At 41.0% G+C, this 22,987-nt stretch overlaps 1 protein-coding gene across 1 annotated transcript; it reads right to left on the reverse strand.

The window, feature by feature from the left end:
• Positions 1 to 1,037: 1,037 nt before the first annotated feature.
• LOC310958506 (long-chain fatty acid transport protein 6) lies at positions 1,038 to 16,227 on the reverse strand. The gene is made up of 10 exons (XM_083929480.1): positions 15,635 to 16,227; positions 11,517 to 11,720; positions 10,717 to 10,875; positions 10,308 to 10,432; positions 8,508 to 8,702; positions 6,354 to 6,444; positions 6,040 to 6,238; positions 3,136 to 3,233; positions 2,435 to 2,565; positions 1,038 to 2,343 (listed from the first exon to the last, which is right to left on the reverse strand). The coding sequence occupies exons 1-10, from the start codon at positions 16,110 to 16,112 to the stop codon at positions 2,167 to 2,169; spliced, it is 1,857 nt and encodes a 618-aa protein (XP_083785606.1). The 5' UTR covers positions 16,113 to 16,227; the 3' UTR covers positions 1,038 to 2,166.
• Between the last annotated feature and the right edge of the window lie 6,760 nt (positions 16,228 to 22,987).

Genomic DNA, 22,987 nt, shown 5'->3' on the forward strand with positions numbered 1-22,987 from the left:
TCGGAGTCGAACCTGTGCCAACCGGGCCGGGCACTGCTTATAATGGCTCTATGAGTAATTACTCTTCCTTGGTTCCCCGGATGTTTACACTGAATTTTACAGTATATACTGAATTTTGCAGCTGAATTTAAAATCTGTTGAATTTCTTACCTTTTAATTTATAACATTGAATTGTATACATTGTATTCTGCATCTGAATTTGGTTTATTGGTATTTTTTACACTGAATTTTGTAACGTTGAATTCTTTAACCTTGAATTTGTGAACATTGAAAAATAAAGTTAAATTCAGAGTCAAAATGTTCAGAAACATATTTTCAATGCATAAATATTCAGTGTTAGACATTCAATGTCCTTTTAATTCAACAAATTACATCCATACACTTGGCCTGTGATAGTTCCCCCCACAATAAACCACATTATAGCCACTTCAATGAGACCATGTCATAAGTAAGGACAGTTTGTGAGGGTGAAAACAGTGTGCTAATAAGCCTGTGAATGTTCTCATTCGTCCAGGTCATCGTTATCCTCAAAGCAATTTCAGTCAAAAACAACTGGACTGGTTGTTTGTCTAGGAAGACGTTTCACCTCTCATCCAAGAGGCTTCATCAGTTCATGTACGCATCTGACCAGGCTGGGACTGGTCCTGTGTGCTAATAGATTTCACCATGAAACTCTCCCAACTGATTACTTACGCTAAGACAATTACTATGTTTTTGAATTACAAGTTTTCCCAAATGTTATTTTGTTTAAATGAGGCATTATCTAAATGGTAACCTTTGGTGAATCTACACAGAGGCAAAGCGTAGTAAAATAAACACCTAACTGTGTATTTTGGATTGGTTCTTTCCACTAGTCTGAATGAAGGCTCGTTAAGGAAGCAAAATAGCATCATTAATATTCTATTGTAATATTGTGGATTATTATTAAACAGAAGACCTAAAATGAACCATGAATCAGAAGTTTATTTTTTGTCAAAATTTGAAATTCATACATTACAGCCATTCATATATCCATTAACACATAAAATGTACATACATAGGAAAATATCTATTTGATAGGGATCACATTTACAGTAGGTATCGGTTTTTACTGTTCTATCAACAAATATACAGCAATATTAAAATTCAACTGAATATTACCAACGTGTCCAGGTCAAATTTCAGTGGACAGACTGAATAATTTTCCACCAGGCCAGACATTATTGTACATGTCACTAGTGGAATACAGAGCAGGTCTGAGGGTTACTGTAACCTGACCAGACAGGATCAATCCAGAGCTTGTGAATTCATCACAAAAACTGCAGTTCAACATTAAAAGGTATTTTCAATAGTGTTAAAATATGAAACATTCCCATGCCAAAAAAGAAAAGGAAAAATAAACTTAATACTGAATTTCCACCAGGTTGGAGTGTATAATTGTCTTTACAAAGTTACAAAGTTGTGAGTTTTATATTAATAAGTAATAATAATAATAATACAATTTTAACTTAAGAGCACTGATATAACACTACATAACATTTTTAATTCTGTTATTTGTTTACACCTAGGTGTAATTTATACTTAAGCCACATTAAACTTAAGAAGTATTCATCCATCCCGTTCTTCTAAGAAAACACAATTCCCCCAGGCAGTGGAAAGGTTAAATAGCATCATTTCTCAAATAAAAGTTTGAACATAAAAAAGATATATATACAAAAAAAGTGATTTGAATAATGGCCATGCCCAGAATGATTACTGTACAGCTGTCTCCAATAAAAGGACAGACAAAACATTTCGTGGGAGTGGGTTTACCGCTGCTCTCAAAGTTTTAGAAAATTCAGTGAGTAAGTAACTAGGTTAGAATCTTCTTATGCAAGTTTGGTCGATTGATGAGCATTTAAATTCTCTTTCATCATTTAGACAAAAATATACTAAACAAAGTCACTTGTTTTCAGCACTTCTGAAAGGCTTCTGCTAAGTCGTGATTTGTCATGGTTGAATCATTGAAAATAGGTATGAACACTGTGAGAAGGCGTAGACACAGCTTTGTTTTCATGAACATGCTCCCAAACCAGGGTTATAAGTCCTGACAAATGGAAATGTGGCCAAACATGGATTATGTTCACTGACCTCTCCATGTTCGGTGAATGACTATCTGCACTCTTGAATTCACTTGGACCAAAATGGTTATAAATGGATCTTTCCAGACACAATGTCATGATACAGACAAACAGTCAGGGGAACATAGTCCTTCTGAGAGACATCTAAGAAGCACAGAAGATCCTGGGTGACGTGTGGATTAAAACCCTCCTGGACCAGCTTCACCTTCTGCTGCTTGAAGGTCTCAGTCACATCCAGAGCGGGCTGAGAACACAGGCGGGGATACAAATCACCAACATCACTTCACACTGTAAAACACTTCATAGGGCAGGTAGTGAACACCTGCATGACTTACCTGTATTCTGAGAAACCACGGCCAGGCATATGCAGGGAGGCTGTTTACTAAATGGTTGTAGAGTTTTGTTCCATTTAATTTTTGACCCTGCTTTAAGACGATCGCAGCCATACCTGCCCGACCTTCATACCCTGCATACACAAATTGGAAAAAGTCAATTACTGAAAAAGCCATGCTGAATGAACAACAGCAAATTTCAGAATTGCGAAGTAGAAGGCACTGCTGGTTCTGGAAGTATTTGGATTTTCTTTTGATGATATCAAACTCCAACAGAAGAACAAGAAGAAAATATGTTTTTGAGTGGAAGGGACTTTAAGTAAAAGAATCTGAAAACTTTTCACAGACCCCCTGGCAGAGTGCCATGGACCACACTTTGACTTTTGCTGGTGTATAATACCAAGGATAGAGTGTGGACCAAGTAAAAAGTATGTCGTCTATTTAAATTGTCTGTATCTGAAGCTAGAGTCGGGAAATGTGACCTTGGGACCAAGTAGCACCACATCTGGCTCAACCTGGTCATTGTCTCACTGGTGGCTGGCCCCACAGGCCCGTCCCCGACCTTGCATTGGCTGTGCTCCATTTGGTCGTGCTGGGGTGATGTTTTGTACATAGTAGCAATACATACTTGGTCAATACATTGATTGTGATTCTGTAGATAAGGCAGTATTAGTAATCACAGTGTAACACTAGATTCCACAGACCTGGCACGGTGACTCCGTAGATGTTGACCTCCTGGATGAAATCCAGAAGACCTAAGACCTCTGACACCTCTGTGGTGGACACATTCTCTCCTTTCCACCTGTAGGGCACCAGGTTATACAAAGTTACACCTGCATTAACAGATTTTTGTGGCAGAATAAAGTTGGTGAACTAAACAGTTGCTTATTTACACATCCAGCAGTTATGTAGCAACACTGTCATTCTATTAATTTCACTTCCTCTCCGTATTTGTCTCTACCATCTCCTGAGGGAAATATCTGCTCATCTTTGGCTTCTAAATGCTCCTCTATGTTCCCCAGCTAGTCTCTAACAGTGTCTGTGCTGTTTGCTGCTGAGCAGTTTTTTCTCTGAAATCAGCTTGCTGCTGCTGCTGCTGCTGCAAACAACACTATGAAAGTGCTGAGTCAACCAAAACAGTGAGATTGAGCTGAAACTCACTATAAAGCTCTGTAAAGCAGCAATTCTTTGTTCGATCCTCACTATGAGTGACTCTTCACATTGTCCTTCCATCACACTTGAAATATTGATTTTAACTTTTGTTTTTTGCAATTTCGCAATTATTGGATAGTTGACAATGAAGAGGCAGACAGGGAGAGCGGGGGGTTGTATGTCATGCAACAAAGGTCCCTGTCGGGATCTGAACTGGAGACGTTGATGTGGTGATGTGGTGATGTGGTGATGTGGCGTGTGCTGCAATCATTTGGCCACCAAGACGCTCCACATTTACTGAGGCCAAACTCCTTAACACTGTTTCAGACCAGAGAACCTTGTTTCTCACAGTCTGAAAGTCCTTCAGGTGTCTTTCACTGAGGAGAAGTTTCCATGTGGCCATTTTGCCATGAAGTCCAGATCGGGGGAGTGCTGCAGTGATGGTCCTTCCAGAAGTTTCTCCACTCTCAACACAGCCAAAAGTATGGGTGGAGCTCAGCAGTCAGCTCATAATTATGCATAACTTTAAGATTTAATAAAATTGATGAGTCCTCATCCTGACATTCCCGACTATGGAGTCTTTTATGATGGTAGTGGGATGGCGTGGGCAGAGTGGGATGTGTAGCTGGAAATGCTGGAGTAACCAACACCCCAGGGTTCCTTTGGAGAGCTGGTCCAACTGTTAGCCCTGTGGTGTCCATAGATGAAGGAGACTGGAGGCCTTCCCTTAGCGGAGGTGTTAAATCTGTTGGCCAGCTGGATGTCCTGGGAGGAGAAGATGGAACAGGTACTCTTCTTGCTGTGTTTTTTCTTATGGACAGGGGCTCAGGGCTCCATTCACTGGAGGGTAGAGCTTACCAGCCAGAGCCTTTGGTCTAGCACCAGTTTGCCCCAGGAATCTATAGCCTGGGAGGGAGCTGCTTCTGAGCATGAAACAGCCACGATAGCATTAACAGGGCAAGTGCCAACTAGGGATAAGGGAGCTGTCTCCTTTACTTCAATAAAGGGTGGATATTGTTTGTTACAGGAATACACAGTCTGCACACCAAGGTGGAGAGGTGAGTGGCGGCATGCCTGTCTGGCTAAATATGCTTTGTTTTTCAGTGGAATGGTGGCATGGCGCATAGCATGCAGCGTGCTGATTTACTGGACTCACACAGCCTTTAAAGAGGTAGTTCATATTTGTAGTGTGGCTGTATGAGGTAGTAGGTAGTACGTAGTAGGTCCATGTAGTGTGTTACCTACAGTAGATGGCAGTCGTAATGCCTCCAGTTTAGAGAAGCAGACAGCAACGTACTGCTGGATGGGGGCAGCACCTAAACAGATTTTTAAACACCTAAAAAACATTAATATCAGTTGAACTGTACGCTCTACTTTTAATTGACTTTTATTTTACTTTTGATTATTTTCCCAGCTTTACCTTGCCACCCTTTTTTAAGAGTCCCTATTATGCCTTTTTGGGTTTTCCTGTCCTTATGTTATATAGTATAGGAAAAAAGATATTCCACACCAAAGGCTGTTTTCCATACGGTTGTGCCTCCCTCAGACAGTACTTGTCTTTACCTGGCTGAAACGCTCATGCATTTTTGTATTTACTACCATGAATGTAGTACCTCATTCGTTCCCTAGAATGCCTGGCTGTGCCTTCCTGCTAGTTAGGCATGCCCTCAAACAGAGCGGTGCGGACCTGCGCAGAGACTAGCGGTTAGCCACCGGGACCTGTCAGCTATCTGCTCTGTTGTCAGCTGCAAGAACCAACAGAATAGCAGTCATGTACTCCCACCATCAGAGGAGCTGGAGACCCAGTGGATTAACTTTAGTTTTGAGGATTTTTTAAACTTCACACTTTGGCCACTTAATGCTGTTTTTGTTTTTATTTTGGGGGTTAGCCTGATAAAGCTAATGTTAGCATGTTGCATGGCTAGCTTCTATATAGACAGTGTTTTCAGAGGTAACTGATTCCGTATATGGTAAGGGGCGTAACATTTCCGACACGCAGCCTAAACGGTTGACAATCACAGCAGAGCAGACCAGCTGACCAATCAGAGCACACTGGGCTTTTTGGGTTTGTGTGTTTTTTTGAAAATCAAACCATACTGTAGCTGACCAGAAAAATACAAATATGACCTAAAACCTAGTTTACTAGGGCCTCTTTAGCATGTTTAGCAAGTTCTCTATGCTCTCTTTAAAGCCACAGACTCCATTGAAAAAAACAGTAATTTTACCTGAGCAGGGCAGCGGTAGACCAGCACCTCCTATGTCAGGTGGAGACAGTATGTAGGCTGCTAACTAAGCTTATTATACAACATTGGTAAAGGGTTTCTATTCAATATGACACCGACAAAACATTTTAATTTCATTGTATCCTCATTTTCAACAAACCTGCCAAATGAAATACAAATACCTTAGCAAGGTTTCATTAGCACAGTTTTAAATGATACACACAGTCACAGTACCTGAAGGTGTCCCCGATACGGTCACGGAAGTGAAGAAAGTCCCTATGATCGTGGAGCAGGAGGTCTCCAGTGTTGAAATACACATCCCCAGCTTTAAACACATCCCTGAGCAGCTTCTTCTCAGACTGGACCTGGTTCCCAGCATAGCCCAAGAACTGGTTTATAGCGGTCAGAGGAGCTACCAGGATCCCTGCCTCTCCTGTGCATAGAAACAGGAAGTACATTTAGTGGACACACATGGGCTCTTCCTCTGTACATACAGCTATGTACTCCAGACATTAATGTTAAAGAGACTGGGTATCTGATTCATTTACCTATTTGTGCTTGTATGCATCTTCCAGAGTCTGTTCGGACTGGCTCGTATGTTTGTGGGTCATATCTCAGGAGCTCAAAGGGCATAGACAGCTGAAAAACAAGAGTTGTGACTTGATGAGCCACTGTCTGACTAATAGTTTCTAGACTTCACTAGATCATTGTTAAATAGCATACAGTCAATTCAATTCAATTTTATTTACAGTGCCAAATCATAACAAAAGTTATCTTAGGACACTTTACAGAGTAGGTACAGACCACACTCTATGACTTATTCATGATTTACAGAGACCCAACAATTCCCTCATGAGAACCGAACCAGAACAGACCCAGCTCTATGGAAGACGGACCTCTGTCTGCACCGGTTGGGGACGAAGAAAAGGAGAGACACAAAGACAAACAGACAGACACACTTCCAGAGATGCAAGCAACCAAAAAAACAGTAACTATAATAATATCTATAGTAATGTGATTATGACTTATATGTTATGGCAGTTAATATAGTAGAATAGTAGAAACAAGCACAGTTAAGGTGATATATATAAGGTGAATATGACAATGATAATAATTATGGTGGCAAACATGATCAATGATGAGTAGTGGTAAAAACAGCTGTGATACAGTAAGGCATACACACATTGATGATGTTTTTATGGCTACAAATTTTATAATTTATAAGACTAATGATAGTTTATATGAGTACTACTGATAATAGGAGCAGGAAGCATCATGCAGGACCACGGCAGTAGGCACCACAACGATCAACAGAGACCTAAATCTGACTGCAGCCATATTCCTTAGACTGCACGATGCACTGCTGCCTCAGTATATATTGTATACATTTTATGTTTTAGATATTTATTAGTCAAAGTCTACATTTTGATTTGGAGATACATGTACTACCTTTTTGCAAAATAAAACACTTATACTTACTGTTACTTATCATCCATCCATCAAAATATTAGTACACATGAACAAGTCTCTCCCAAATCCAAAAACTAGAGTGCTAAAACGTAATTTATAAACAGGTGCTACGTGTGTAACTGCTCTATAGATAATGAACTGGGAAAGATGTTATAGATGATACTGAGAGATGCTTTGTGGCTTCCATATTATTTATTTATTTAAATGTATTTATTTGGCCTTTTCATGCATTTATTTGTTAGGGACAGCTTTCAAAGAGTGACATGCAGCAAAGGGCCCCAGGTGGGAATTGAACATGGCCGCTGCATCGAGAAGACGTCTGGCTTCTATATATGGGCCGCCCAACCACTAACCACTGAACCTCCAGGTGCCCCTGGAGATATTTTATACATTTAAGTATGTAGGTGATGGACCTTTTGTAATCACAACATCACAGCATTTCAAGTGGCTTTATTATCTTCAACTGAGGTAATCCAAATTTGAGTCCCTAGTATGGGTCTAGCTCCAAAAACACTGGATTTCCCCAAGCCCCCACCACAGCGACTTCCTGGTTGATCCAATCAGGAAGTGCCAAAAACGGCAGCTCTCTGAGTGTCCACTAGGGGCAGGTTTCATAACAGAGCAGTTTCTCATTGACCCCCATGTTAAACAGGCCGTTTCCCAGCATCATTAAACCTGTTTAAGGCCTGGTACAAAAAAACATTCTAGTCAGTATGTTTAGTTCATATCTCCTTGACAAGAGTGAGGGGGGTGAATTTTTTCTTGTACCAGACTAGTTTTTATTTTATTGGAGGTTAAAGTTTATGAATAATAAGGGGTGGGGCCTCTTGACTGAAAGCTAGCCTCTGGCCCTCACTTAAACGGAGGTAAACGTCATCCAGATGGACGTATCTCCCTCCCCCCAACATCACATACATGCCCTTTTTTGGTCAGAGGAAATGAGGTGGTATCTGTCTGACAAGATGGCGATTACCGTAGTCGAGGAAGATTGGATCAAGTTAAGAGAACGGACCCCGGTCGGGTATGCTACGTCCAATTTTCATAGTCTATGGATTTCCCACAATGCAAGAAATAGAACATTTTCGTTAGAACTCCCCGCCTAGGAAGTATGACTTTTACAGTCAGCTGACCTTCTTGGGCCGGGGAAGAGATGTTTTCAATATGATAAAGCAGTAATCCAAATGATGCTCCAAAAGCACGAGACATAATTAAAAACAGTTTGGTATCCTGACCTTGTTGAAAAAGCTTGCCCTCCCAATTGGTCCGACCTCATCGGTGTAGTTGAGGAAGCCGATGCTGGCCTCAGTCAAGCCGTAACCCTCTCTGATCTTGATTCTACCAAAACGTTTGACAAACCCCTTCCAAACATCTGATCTGAGACCACTTCCTGCTGCCAGTCGAACTCTGTGGGATCTCTCCTCTGGAACCTGGAGGCAGGAGAAGACTTGGATTTAGAAACAGCATTTCATTTTTTCAAGGAACAGGTCTACCTTTGGGAGATCATGTACAGGCTCATCCAGAGTCATAGGAGAAGATGTTTTCACATGAGTTTCTGTGTGTCCTGTACAGAGATGGGTCTGGGACGTGTTTAGTCTCACTTTGCACACTGACTGGAAGCAGTGGGAAACTGCGAGGAGCCTGTAAAAGTGAAAACTGGACTCTCAACAAGTCTCTTGACATCTACTAATAGGCCAGTCAGCAGTTAGTGTAAGAGTCAATCTCTGATCAACCAATTGGTGAAAGGTTGACCCCATGAAACACACACATATGGTCCTCTCATTCATCACACACGCTAACACCACTGATTAGTTTACTTTTTCATTTGGCGTAATTTGACTTAATTTAATCAAACAAAAGGGAGGGGGGGGGGGTTATAAGGCCTGCAGAGTCATCTTAATGAGGCGAAGGAGTCTTCTGCAGAAAATAGCAATACAGCAGCACTTGGTTATTAGCTGCAACATCAATCTTATTAGAAATTCCTGTTTGGGATACCTTACAAAATATAATTTTGTGTGTCATAATGGGTATAATAATGTTGGGAATAAGGAAATCACACAAGCTGAACAGCACAACAATCTATGTAAATAATGACAGCTTTATTACTTACTACTCTATAAAATACACGATCAATAAGACTTTCTTAAGAAATGATCAGTTAATGAGGCGAGTGAACTTAAACACATGTAAGCCTACCTATACTCACCTGTAAGATGTGTAGGAAAACTGAAAGTGAAATGCATGTCAGACAGTGAAGTGTTTTGAACTGGAGTAGGCTAACAGCCAAAATACACGGGGAACAGACGCATAGAGTACGTAGACGGGATGCAGCAGGGTTCTTAACCTGCTACACAGACTGTCAGTAACGCGTGGCTGCTTCTTGCAAAATGATAATGCAGTTGTTCTGCAGGTTTGGAAGCTGTGCTGCCTCACATTGCACTCTGGTACAATGATGTATGTGTCTTAATTATTTTAAACAGATTGTATTTGCTTTTTAGCTGTGTAAAAACAGAGTTGAGCCATGTGGCGCCCACGGCATCCATTGACCATGCAGCTGCTTCATTTGTATATAATGGAAGTAGTACACACCCCATGTATGTTGACCGTTCAATTTATATTCATTTATATTCCTTCGACGGTGGTTATGTACATTACAGCCACCTAACCATTGATGTACTTTCTTGCAAATTGCACCGTGGTTGACATACACTTCTGAAGTGACCATTATCGTTGGATCGGTCCCTCGGCCCTCTGAGGGTCAAGTTCATTTCTGTTTTTCAGACCAATGGAACAACACTTATGATAATTGCGGGGATTCCCCCCAGGACATGTTGAATGAGCAACCATTTAGCCCCTCCACTCCCAAAATAGATTTGTACCATCCAATATGATCATATTATCATTAATATTAGCTGTGATTGACACTGTAGCCTCTAGGGGGCAGCTACTGTATCTCCAGCTTCAAGTCAACGTCTAGTCAAACGTTAGAATTGAGGATAAAGAAAATGGTTTGGTTTAAATGTCGTCAGTCTTACCGTGGGATGGTTGAACAGGTATCGACAGAGCTCTCCTATGTACTGTACCACCGTCACATTGTGCTTGACACAGTCCTTCCAAAACTGACTGGCAGAAAACTTCTTTTTTAACACACACGTTGCACCTGTGATTCAAAGGAGAAGCAAAATAGTGCTAAAACCTCAGATTTTCAATATATACTACATGTCTAGCAATGTCAACAAAAACTACTTATAGCTAGAGCTGTAGAGAGACCTTTTCTCTGCTGTGTTTCAGCCTTTTCTCCTGTTATGTGAGGAAGTGAGAATTCCTTAAAGGCCAATAAAGAGGATATCCGCCAACATGTTGCTTTCCCACAGCATTTGCCCTGGACCTTAGAATGTACTGAATATAAATGGAAAATCTTCCAGGAATTGTCTATGTTCTTACCAAGGTTTATGCATCCTCCAATCCCTAACAGGGAAGCGGACATGTGGTAAAGAGGAAGAGTGATGTAGATGATGTCATCAGATGTGGCTCCACACATTTGAAAGAATGCCATACTCAGTATGGCTTTAAAATGACCTACACGGGCTGCCTTGGAGAGACCTGGAAGAGAACAGAACCAGTTCCTGAAGGAGTCGTCCACGTGCTGTAGACTTAAAGGTGCATATATACATGTATATATATATACTGTATACATATAGTGTATATTTATTTATTAGGGCTGCCGTGATTAGTGATCATAACCAATGACGTTTCACTACTTTGCTGTCAGTGTTTCTCTAAATTTCATTCTGCAGTGGCGGTGCTGATGAGCGCCATTGTTGAAATTTCACACGATCATTCCTCTGCTGTCGCGTTGAGTGGTGAAATCTACGGCCCAAAAGGCTGCATGCAGCGGGCAGCAGAGCAGTCCATTAGTTTTCTTTTTTAATCATAATGCCAGTTTGAACCTGCAGTTTTCCATTTTAATATGTACTGTATATATATGTATATATAAATAACTTTGACAAACTGTCATTGTTAAATGAAAATGTAAACCAATGTTCACACATTATATAAATATATACATTAAACTAATGGACTGCTCTGCTGCCCGCTACATGCAGCCATATATATCTATATCTATATCTAGGTACTACATATATGAAAGTGACAAATACAATTCTGATTAAACAATCAGTTGCTAAAGGGCTGGCCCTCTGGAGTTAATGTAATAACTGAAGGATACAATGCTCATGTAGTACCTGTGGTGCCTGAAGTGAAAATGAAGAGAAAGTTTGACATGATGTCAACTTTAGGAAGGTCATTTAGGGTTTCTCCAGACATGTGTTCCACCTTATCTAGTAAAGTGCTAAAATGCTCAGAATGTGATGTGTGATCCACCAGCCACACAGCTATATGGTCTTTCTTTAGATCAGACGACACCTCCTCCAACAAAGGCACCAAACCTGGAGAAACACACACAATGGGACGTGTCACTGCTGCTTCATCAAACACAACAAACACACAAAGAGCGGTGGATTTCACTCTCCAGACATTGTAGAGCTATTTCGTGCTGAGCTCGGACTCTGTCCTGGCTGTGTTCAACATGACCCCTTCCATGAACACTTACATGGGTGTGCTTATTGATGGGAGAAGTCATGGCAGGGTACTTTGCTCTCTCCCTGTCAACTATCAGTGTGACTGATAGCACTTCTCATGTTAGGACACTTCTATAGGAGGCCCTGACCACAAATGTGTTACCTTTCATTTTTTCTAATACTTTTTCACCTTTTACTGTACAATAAAGGAGAGATAGTACCGATAGCAATGTTACAACAGCTGCATTCTCTAGATAACCTGAGTAACAGTAACTTATTATGATATATACAATATTAAAACTGCGTAAAAGGGGCGTCCTGCAAAGCAAGTACTTTTTCTTTTAATACATTGAGTGCATTTTGCTGATAATATTTTCCGTAGAAAAAGAGATTTAAGTAAAATGTATTTAATAGAGGACTATTTAAACTGCAATTTTATGGTATTAGTGAGTACTTCTTCCTCCACTGCCATATTTTCATTTCGCACAATTATATCTTATATTGCTACAAATTTCACCTACGGTGGCCCTGAAATGCAAATCACAACGGCAAATAGGAAAACATTTCAACAAATTATAAAACATAAAGGCAAATAGGAAAACAAACTAGCAAATGGGAAAACAAAATGACAAATCATAAAACACAATGGCCAATAGGAAAACCGGACAGTAAATCATAAATGCTGGACATACGTACGACAGGAGATTTGATATGTTGTCAACCAATTCCAACATCAGGATAAGTGTACGCACTTAAAAGTCATGTTTGAGAGCATCAGGTTTGTAAAGAAGGAAAAACTATTCCCAACTGGATGAGGTGAGACGTGTCGTCCTTACAGAGCTGTGTGGACCAGGGCAACTACTCGGCTTTCAGACTGTGGCAGGTACATCAGCAAAGGTTGTGTTTAAAACGTAGCTAGTGTTTTTGCTGTCGCTAGTCCAATATACTCATCCTGATGTTTTGGTTGGTTGACAACATAGCAACCATCATGTCGTATATATGCCCTGCATCAAAATAAATCTTAAATACTCATGTTTTACAAATAGGCTCTTTTCTGTGTTTTTCACCCGTACTTCCTGTTAAAGGACAGACAGTCCAATCAGGAGGGTCCATCCTCTGAAAAAAATAGACCCACCTTTTCCGGAAGAAGTGAATGTCTTGTTTTATGATTTGCCATTCTGTTTTCCTATTTTCTTTTGTGTTTTATGATTTGTTGAAATGTGTTCCTATTTGGCGTTGTGTTTTATGAGTTTTATAATTTGTTGAAATGTTTTCCTGTTTGCCGTTGTGGGCCACTGTACGTATCTCATGTTTGATGGCTGAATTTGCTCTTTGAATGTTATGTAGTTTACTCTTTTGATTACACTTTTTACTCTGCAGAGTCTGTGGATATGGTAGGTAAGCCACTGTACACTGCTCTGAGTGTGATTGTGAAGAATATGTGTTTGAATCCTTGAGATAAAATGACTAATTTAGACATTTCAATGTATCTTATGTGACAAGAAACCCAGCAAACGGGGTCAAAATAATGGGACAAAAAGGGCCAATTAGTGCTGGGCCATAATTCCATATGATCATTTATCATCCATCATCTTTCAGTGGAACCGATCATGAAGAAATCATACAATGGAGAAGATCAAAATTAGAGAATAAAACATAAATACTTTATTTGTATTATTGAGAATTTGATTTGATAGAATATCAGCTGTGTCTAGACCACTGCTGTACTGGCATGTTTTTTTTAAATAACCAAGGCACCTCAACAAAAACCTTTATTTTGTAAAAAAAAAAAAAAACAGTGATCATAATGAGATAGTAACCACTGTGTCAGGAAGATTTCCACCATGTTTTCTTCTCTAGGATTAAAAAATGAACAGGAAGTGTAGAGGCCACAGCTTTGAATGACTTCAGCACATCTGCACCCACAGGACATCACTAGTTTCTCACACTGCTCTGGTTTGATCTTGGTCCATTCTGACTCTGTCACTTCCACAGTTCACTAACTGGAGTGGGTTTCTTACACATTACTTTGTTACAGAAGATTTTCCAGACGTTCTCTATGGGGTTTAGATCTGGACTCTGACACCTTCTCCTCCAAAAACTGACTTTTTTTTTTTTTACACACTTTGGGTTCAGTCCTTCCTCAGTCCGATGCAAAACATTAAGGTTCCCATCAGACCCAAATAAACTGAAATTTAATGTCATGTAATGGTTTGCGGGATGTTTTCTGCAGCAGGAGTTGGGCTTCTTGAACAGCTACATGGCAGGGTGAATACAAATGTTTATTTGAACCTCCTTCACCAACATGCAACACCTTAACTGCAAGGTGAGAGGTGGGCTTTTGTAAAGCATGTCTGCACATGTACGAGCACGAACGTGTGCACGGGTACGAGCGCGAGTCCTACGGTGGTTCTGACATCATTTTATGTGCGCCTGTTCGGACATAGAAAAAAGGACGGACCATGCGCGGACATTTAAAACAGTGGCAGCGAAAGGTTCACGTTGGTGTGATGCAGAGGTGGAGTGTTTACTGCAGATTTGTTTGGATGAAAATATTCAAAAACAGTCGACAAGACGCACAAAAACTCTGAAGTCTACGGAAAGATTTGTAAACAAAGCGACGCATCGTGATGACGTCAATCAATAGTGTGAGTACAAACGGTCCTGGACCGCGGGGGGAGAGGGAGGGGGGGACAAGTACCCTAAAGCACGGGGCACGGTACGGATGGACAGTGTTAGTGCACCCTTAGAAATCCACTGCAGTTAGTGAACTGTGGAAGAGACTGAGTCAGAATGGACCAAGATCAAACCAGAGCAGTGTGAGAAACTAGTGATGTCCTGTGGGAGCAGATGTGCTGAAGTCATTCAAAGCTGTGGCCTCTACACTTCCTGTTCATTTTTTAATCCTAGAGAAGAAAACATTGTTGAAATCTTCTCTTCTGACACAGTGGTTACTGTTCTCTAATTTTACTCACTGTGTTTTAACAAAATAAAAGGTGCTGCCTTGGTTATTTAAAAAAAACAAAAAAAATGTTAGTTAAGCAGTGGTATTGCCACAGCTGATATTCTATCACATTCTGAACAATAAAAATAACAATATTTCAAAATAAATGTTGTTGATAAAGAGCACATATTAACTTGTTTTTTCAGAAATTTCAGAGCAGCAATTTCAGAATTTTAAACCTGGCTTTATCCAATGTTCAAATTTCTGTTTTGAACATTCGTGAAAATCAGCACATATTTCCTGGATGATTTACAAATTGCATATATTCACAGACATCTTCATTCAATTCCTTAGTGTTAGTAATCAACTGGAGAAGTTTCATGGTGATATCTAATGATGTTTAAACTATTCACCTGGGTTGTCTCCCTTTAAAAAGAAAAAACAAGTAGTTTGGCAAATGCTTGTTATGAATTTGAATTCAACTATGAAAGTTGTCTTAATAATTCACTTGAATCAAAAGTACCAGCATATTTAAATAGGCTACATTTGTGTTTTCCATAAGGCGCAGGTATCCAGAACAGAAGCGTGTGCTGCAGCTGCCCAGATACCGGGGCCCCTCTCATGACCCGAGTCTTTGTCCGCCTCTGCTGGAGCCGTCGGCCACACTTTCTAATGTGTGTGCGAGCTTATTGTGTGTGTGGAAATGGTACCCACTCTCAATAGTGTGGGAGTGTCGATAGAAAGGGCCGTGGTTGTGATAAACCGGTGCACGGTGAGCAGCATTCAAAGAGTTTGCCTCAGCTACCGGGAAACAAACGCTAAGGGAAACGTGCAATACCTGCGCCGACAACAAGCGTCCTGGCCCCGCAGCCGTGGAGGCAGTGAAGCAGGGCTCGGGCTTTAACGTTGACGTTGAGGAAGGCCACTTCACAGCCCACTTTACACAGTCCCAACCACACGCAAATAAAGTCCGGCTCGTTGAACATCAACAGGGCAACAATGTCCCCTTGTTTCAAAGAGCCCTCCGTCCTGAACGCGTTCGCGAACTGGTTACTTCTCCTGTCCACGTCCTGGTATGTCAGAGTCTGCTCTTCGAAGATGATGAAGGGCTTGTTCGGGTTCTTCCTCGCCTGGAAGAGAAAACAGTCGAGGTATGTGACGATTCCTTGCTGCATACGAGCCTGTAACGTCTTTGTGTACCTCCGAAGTTTCAGGTAATGTATCAAATCCGCCCAGAAGAAGGGATAACTCATCCTCTGGTAGAGAAGTAGAGCCAGTAGTCCTGCTAAAAAGCTGGTAAACACCAGAGTTAGCATCTTAACGTAAAAACACCACGCCTCACTTCAAGACTGCTCCCAAACTTGAACTAGTCCAAATAACAGGCTGTGTTCGCGCCTGTCTTCATGAAACCTACAATCAGGCTGATGACACGGTAACAGCCAATGAGCACTGCGGTCAGGCAGCTCCCACCTCCAAATACACGGTCGAACTAGTTCCTACGTTGTTTTGAGGTACGGATATATACTAGGCATTACGGTAGAAGCGTGTTAGAACCACTTCAAAATAAAAGCTACGTTCCGGTGAACAATAATTAAATCTGTCATTCAGTTAGTATGTCTATAAATACATAAACAAGTGAATAAAACAAAAAGGATAATTATTTAATAATAATATTAAGGAATTCAGCCTTCAAATTGTATTTCTGAGGAAAAGCAATGGCAATTGTGTAAATAACTAATCAATCAATTCTCAAAGACCAATGTGACTTCAGAATAGCAGTACCCCACAGTGTCATTCAGAAACATACTGTTTCCACAGACCAGTTTCACTTCAAAATGATAGCAGACTACCTGAGAGAGGCTCTCATTTCTAGGACCATAGAAATAAAATGGATAGAAAGCACATTACAATTCAAATCAACCTACTAGAATGGTCAACGCAGCGGCCATTTTTATGTGGGCAAGTTGCAGAGATGAGATTCCGCAGTAATTAAATTGGCAGTGGAGTAGTAAAGTTAGGGGAACCAGCCACTTAATGGGACACATTTCAGACTTACCACCCTTACCCCTTCCCCTTAGCCCTACCCCTTGTTTTTGCACATTCATGTGTGTGTCCCAATTTTGCGCGTTCACATTTGTGTCCCAATTCTCATTTGGGTTAAGGGGTAGGGCCAAGAGGAAGGGCTAGGTAGCCCTTCAAATAAAGATTCCGAAGGACCACACTTGAAATGGAGGGCTTTGAGTAATATCCCAGCATCCACCGCCTTACCAGGCATCAAAGTTGTTTTAAAAAGCAGGCCGGTGTCAAGTTTTTACCATGGCGAAAGAATCACACAAATGTAAGTACTTTCAGTGTTTTAATTAATATATAATTACGGCAGTCATGTGTTATGTACAATGTTTGAGCCGTTTTTAATTGTCAAGTTAGTTTTGAATCAATAATGTTAATGTTAAGGTTGTCGTAGCCGATGCTAATGTTACGGTGGCTGTAGCTAGCTGGGGATCATCCTATGTTCCCTGGGTCCTATGTTCTCCATGTCTTTGGTTGATGGCAGACATGGGTACAAAGAGAAGGAGGGCCCAGGAAATAGTCATAATAATGACTTGAGACGATGGCATTTTGGTTTGTTTAGGACTGAAATTGTCATGTCTGGTGAGGCAGCAGTCTGCTAGCGGCAAGAGATGATGACACGACGGTAATCAAGGGATGTCTCATTTCTTAGGGGTAAGGGGTAGGGCTAAGGGAAAGGGGTAAGGGGTAGGGCTAAGGGAAAGGTCTAAGGGGTGGATTTGGGATGCAGCCTTAATGCTTCATCCACAAACTGGTCACCGTGGCGGAAAGCACATTGCTATCGGCAGATGAGTGACAGCTTTTTTCAGCTAGTTTTATGTGAATGGTGTTGTACGGGGGCATGGCAGAGTTAGCAAGCTAGCTAATTAGGGGAGCGTTCCTATGTTCCCCGGGTCATATGTTCCCCGCTGTTATTTGTTCCACAATCAGTGCCGAATTCCCTGGCAAATAGACCCTAACACTACCCCCTAACCCTGACCCTAACCGTAACCCCTAACCCTAACAAAATGCTCAATTAAATCAGTGAAGGCAAAGGCTTATGCGACCAGGGAGCACAGGACCCCTTTGGGGAAAAAGGACCTGGGTAACATACGGATGACCCCATAGCTAACTAGCTATCTACTGTTTGGCGGCTGGCTTGCTGGTTCCGACGTGCTTTCATGCTGCAGTGGTTACTAAAAAAGCGTTGGAGTCACCCAGCCTGCTGACCCGCTGCCTCTGGGTCGACGGTCTCTCCGACACCCTCCCTCGAGGTTGTCTCCTGAGCTGCATCAGTTTGCTGTTCTCCCAGCGTGGGCTGACAGACTTTACAGCTCTACTGATGTGTGTGGTCACCATGACAACTAACAACAATCGCCATTTTGCTTTGTAACAATCAAATGACTCTGGAAAACAACTCAAGCTTGGAGTCCCCAAGTAGCACTTAAAGACCAAGTTTAGAGGTGAGCTGGTTGCAGGAGAGGTGTCAGTTCACCTCCTGGGCACTGCCATGATGCCCTTGAGCAAGATAAAATCCATCTTATTCCTCATCAATTTGATTTAAAAAAATATCACATGTGCTAAAGTTGAGGGTGCCTTTAATTGGTACGCTGTTGAGGCACCATTGGAAGTAATTTGAGTCTGGCTTCCTCTTGTTTATGAAGCTACAGGCTTTACACAAGACAAGGCAAGTTTATTTATATAGCACAATTCAACAACAAGGTAATTAATTAAAATAAAGTGATTTACATAAAACATTAAAAGCATTGGGAAAAAATACATAACATTACATATAAATAACATATAAAATTACATTTAAATATATAAAATGACATTCAAATAAAATAATTAAAGATCAGGACATTTCTGAAAAGGAATTTTCAGTTTTTACAGTGCAGTACAAGCAGTTAATAAATTATTTTGTTTACTGAAATCAGTCTTGAATTAAATTATGAGAACAAAGGCTCAGTTCACACTGCAGTTCACAGTGACTCTTCCTTCTTCCTAATATCACTCGCTCACAAATTTGCCTGCTGCTGCCACACTGTTTTAGCATTAAGCCATTAAGTTCTGTAATACATGATGATAATGACATGTTGGCTTCCATAAACACCATTGTTGCGTGATGTCATCAATGATCAACTGCTCATGTGCAGGAGCTTGAGCTGTACAAACAGCAACCTGTAGAGAGGCCACATTTAAAGACGTAATGTGAACAGACAAACAATCAGAATAGTGCATTAAGACCTGCAGTGTGAACGGAGCCTAATAGTTGCAGCAGACTTGCAGTTTTCTGGAAGTTAAACGCGGTGCATAAAAACTTAAATCTGCCTCTTCATGTCCCAGACCTGACCTGTCCCATGTTTAGTCCTGACTCTGGGGACACAGAGCAGACCTGTCCCATGTTTAGTCCTGACTCTGGGGACACAGAGCAGACCTGTCCCATGTTTAGTCCTGACTCTGGGGACACAGAACAGACCCGTCCCAGGTTAAGTCCTGACTCTGGGGACACAGAGCAGACCTGTCCCAGAGGATCTGAGAGGTCGGAATGGTCCAAAGCTGAGCAGAAGATCTGAAATGTATTTTGGTCCTAAACCATTCAGTGCTTTTTAAACTAACAGAAGGATTTTGAAATCAATTATTTGACAGACAGGAAGCCAGTGTAAAGATCTGAGGACAGGAGTGATATGATCAACTTTTTTGGGTCATAGTGAGGACTTGAGCAGCAGCGTTCTGGATTAACTGCAGCTGTCTGATGGACTTTATAGGGAGACCTGTAAAGACACTGTTACAGTAGTCGAGCCTGCTGAAGTTAAAGTCCTGCTGACACATAATTCCTTTAATCCCTGATATATTCTTTAGGTGATAGTAGGCTGACTTTGTGACTGTTTCAATGTGGCTGTTGAAGTTCAGGTCTGAGTCCATGACTACAACCAAGTCTCAGGCTTGGTTTGTGGTTTTTAGCATTACTGTTTGAAGATGGGTGCTGACTTTTGATCGTTCTTCTTTGGCTCCAAAAACAATAATTGCAGTTTTTTCTTTGTTTATTTGAAAAAGAAAATTCTGCTCCATGTAGTCGTTTATTTGCCCGATGCATCAGCTCAGTGCTTGTATTGGACTATATTCGCCTGGTGATGTAGTTATGTAGATTTGTGTGTCGTCTGCACAGCTACGGTAAAATACGTATGTTCTTGTTATTCATGATCTGAGCCAGTGGCAGCATCTAGATATTATACAGAAGAGGCCCCAGAATGGAGCCTTGGGGAACTCCACGTGTAATTTTTGCCCGCTCAGATGTGTATTTACCTATAGACACAAAGTAGTCCCTGTCCTTCAAGTAGGATTCAAACCATTTTAATGCTGTGCCAGAAAGTCCCGCACAGTTTTCTAGTAGTATGTTGTGATGGACTGTGTCAAATGCAGCACTGAGAACCAATAATACTAAGACTGAAATTGTCTGTGTTTGAATGGATGTCGTTGAAGACCTTAACAAGAGCCGTCTTGGTGCTGTGGTGTGGTCTAAAACCTGACTGGATGACATCACAACAGCTGTTCATTACCATGAAGTTGTTCAGCTGCTTAAAAACAGCTTTTTCAATGATTTTGCTGAGGAATTGGAGGATTGATATTGGTCTATAATTGTTCATTAGTGAAGTGTCTAAATTGTTCTTTTTTAAGAAAGATACATCTTTGAAAAGGCCTGTGGGGAGAATATCGAGGCAGCAGGAGGAGGATTTCAAATGTTCTATAATGTCCTCCAAGATTTTATGGATAATCACATGAAACTGTGCCATGGTATTTGAGTTAGGGTTAGGTGGACACATGGACAGCACATGTCCTGCACCTGATGTGGAGGCACTGATCGTTTGCCTAATTTTATGAATTTTGTCATTGAAAAAGGAGGCAAATTCATTGCAGGGCCCTGGTGGAAAGCAGTTCAGGGGCTACTGACACAGTAGGTTTTTTTTTAGCCTGTTGACAGTAGTAAACAAGGCAAGTGCATTATTATTGTTTTTGGTAATGATGTCTAAGAAGAAGACATGTATTTCTCAGTTTCAAGTTGTAGATTTGAAGTCTTTCTTGGTATGGGGATGGGTTTCTTTTCGTAGTTTGTCACATTTTGATGTTTTATACAGATGAAATGTGTGTAACTATTAGTGATTTGTTCTTCTAGTTTAGTGGCATAGTTGGATTTTGGCTCTTCTTATACCAGATCTCAGTTTGTATTTGGCAGCCATATTTTGTTCTTTGTTTCCTGCCAGCTGTGCTGAATTTGTCTCCTTTCTTATTTTTTAATGTCCTTGTTAAACCACATGTATTATTATTGTAGTGTTTGCTGATGGTAGATGGGGAGGTCTGATGACAGTTTGGTCTGGTTAAAGTCCCCAAGGACGATGACTGCTGTGTCCGGGTGTGAATTTTCCACTGAGGAAACGAGGTTGGCCAACTCGGCTATGATGGTGTTAGCGTTAGTCTCTTAGCGGTAGGTGGAATGTAAACACAGATCATAATAACTGATGCAAACTCCAGTGGGAGGAATGATAGTCTGCACCTGAATGACCTCAGTGAGGTATTCCAGGTGCGGGGAGCATACATGGCTGAGTTCTGTAGAATTTATACACCAGCGTTCATTAATCAGTAAGCAAACACCGCTGCCTTTTGCCTTGCACGATAGTTTGGATGATCAGAGGAAACAGCCACAGACTCCAAACCACCATGCCCTTTCCACATCCTTCATTAGAGCCTGTTGATATTTCTGTCATAGCTGAAAAGTACAGAATTGTATCATCTGCATACAAATGATCGGCATTTAGTCAGCTTTATTGGAAGTACACCTATATATCTGCAGAACAGCATCAGTCTAAGTTCACTTCCCTGTGGCATGGAAAATGTCTGTCATGAAAAAGGTCTCCCCCTGATTTGCATCAATTCCAAAAGACACCAAAATATTTCATCATATTATTCCATTTTATTCCAAAGCATTGGCAAAAAACAGCACTATAACAAAAACAAAGCCTAAAAAAGCACAACAGAATCCCATTGTGCTAGTGGCTAAATCATTGTCAGCTTAATGGGGAACAAATGTGCAGTGGCAGCTTGTCCGTAAATTATTCTTCACATGGAACTGGAGGATTAAATAAACAATTACGAAATCAAGAAACAGATCAATTTGATGCATTTGTTAATCTTGGGAAAATCTCAAACATTCTTTTCAGAGCAAACATCTTTAGTGGTCATTTAAATACACAGTACTCCTGAAGACTAGAAAGGGAAAAGATTACACAAGAAATGCAGTATCTGTAGAGCTAAAGAGTGTCAAGTGTCCCAGTTTTCATAATCGTATTAGTGCTAAACCACATGCCACATGTTCCTGTTTGCATAAAACACTGGGTGATGTTAGTGTTTTTACAGAACTGATCAAACTATATACATTATTGTACAAACATTTCAAACAAGCTCAGAAAAGCGTAAGCTGTTTGCTATATTAGACAACTAAGAATATGAGAAAGACAAAAAGAAAACATACAGTCTAGGGGAGGGACAAAACCAATGGCTAGCCACTGACCCTATGAATTGGCTGGAAATGAGTTGTAACCCCTCAACCGGAAATGGGAAACTGAAAGGATGTCATTGCAAAATTGATACATATTTACGGCCCGTCCACACAGAGATGCGTTTTCCTGTAACCGCACAACTTTAGTATCGATTTGGCCGACCATCGATATGCAGCCAGTGTTATTGGAGCCTGAAAACGGTATCTTTTGAAACCAGGGCCCAGAGTGAGAAGATTTAAAACACTCTCCATGTGTTCTCCACAGCGTCTCCCCGTCTCTTCTTCTCCATTGTTGTTGTATTTCTGTGGCAGTTACAGCGGCACATCCAGGCCTGGCATGTGTACTACAGCGTTTGAGTCGGTTTCACTGGTTTCCTGTGGACGCAGATATTTCTTGAGTTGAGGCCGTGTGGATGCAAATTTTTTTAGGACAAGGAGAAAAAAAAGATAGTTTCCGGTAGTGTGGACGTACCCTTAGTTGGGTTCTTCAGTATATAATTTATATGAACGCCTGTCCGACAAACCAACGTGACCAGAACGGCATTAGAATATGAGGAGAGGAGACCATTCAAAGGGAGCTATTATCCC

Source organism: Echiichthys vipera (genome assembly GCF_963691815.1).
Source record: "Echiichthys vipera genome assembly, chromosome: 16".
Lineage (NCBI taxonomy): Eukaryota > Metazoa > Chordata > Actinopteri > Perciformes > Trachinidae > Echiichthys > Echiichthys vipera.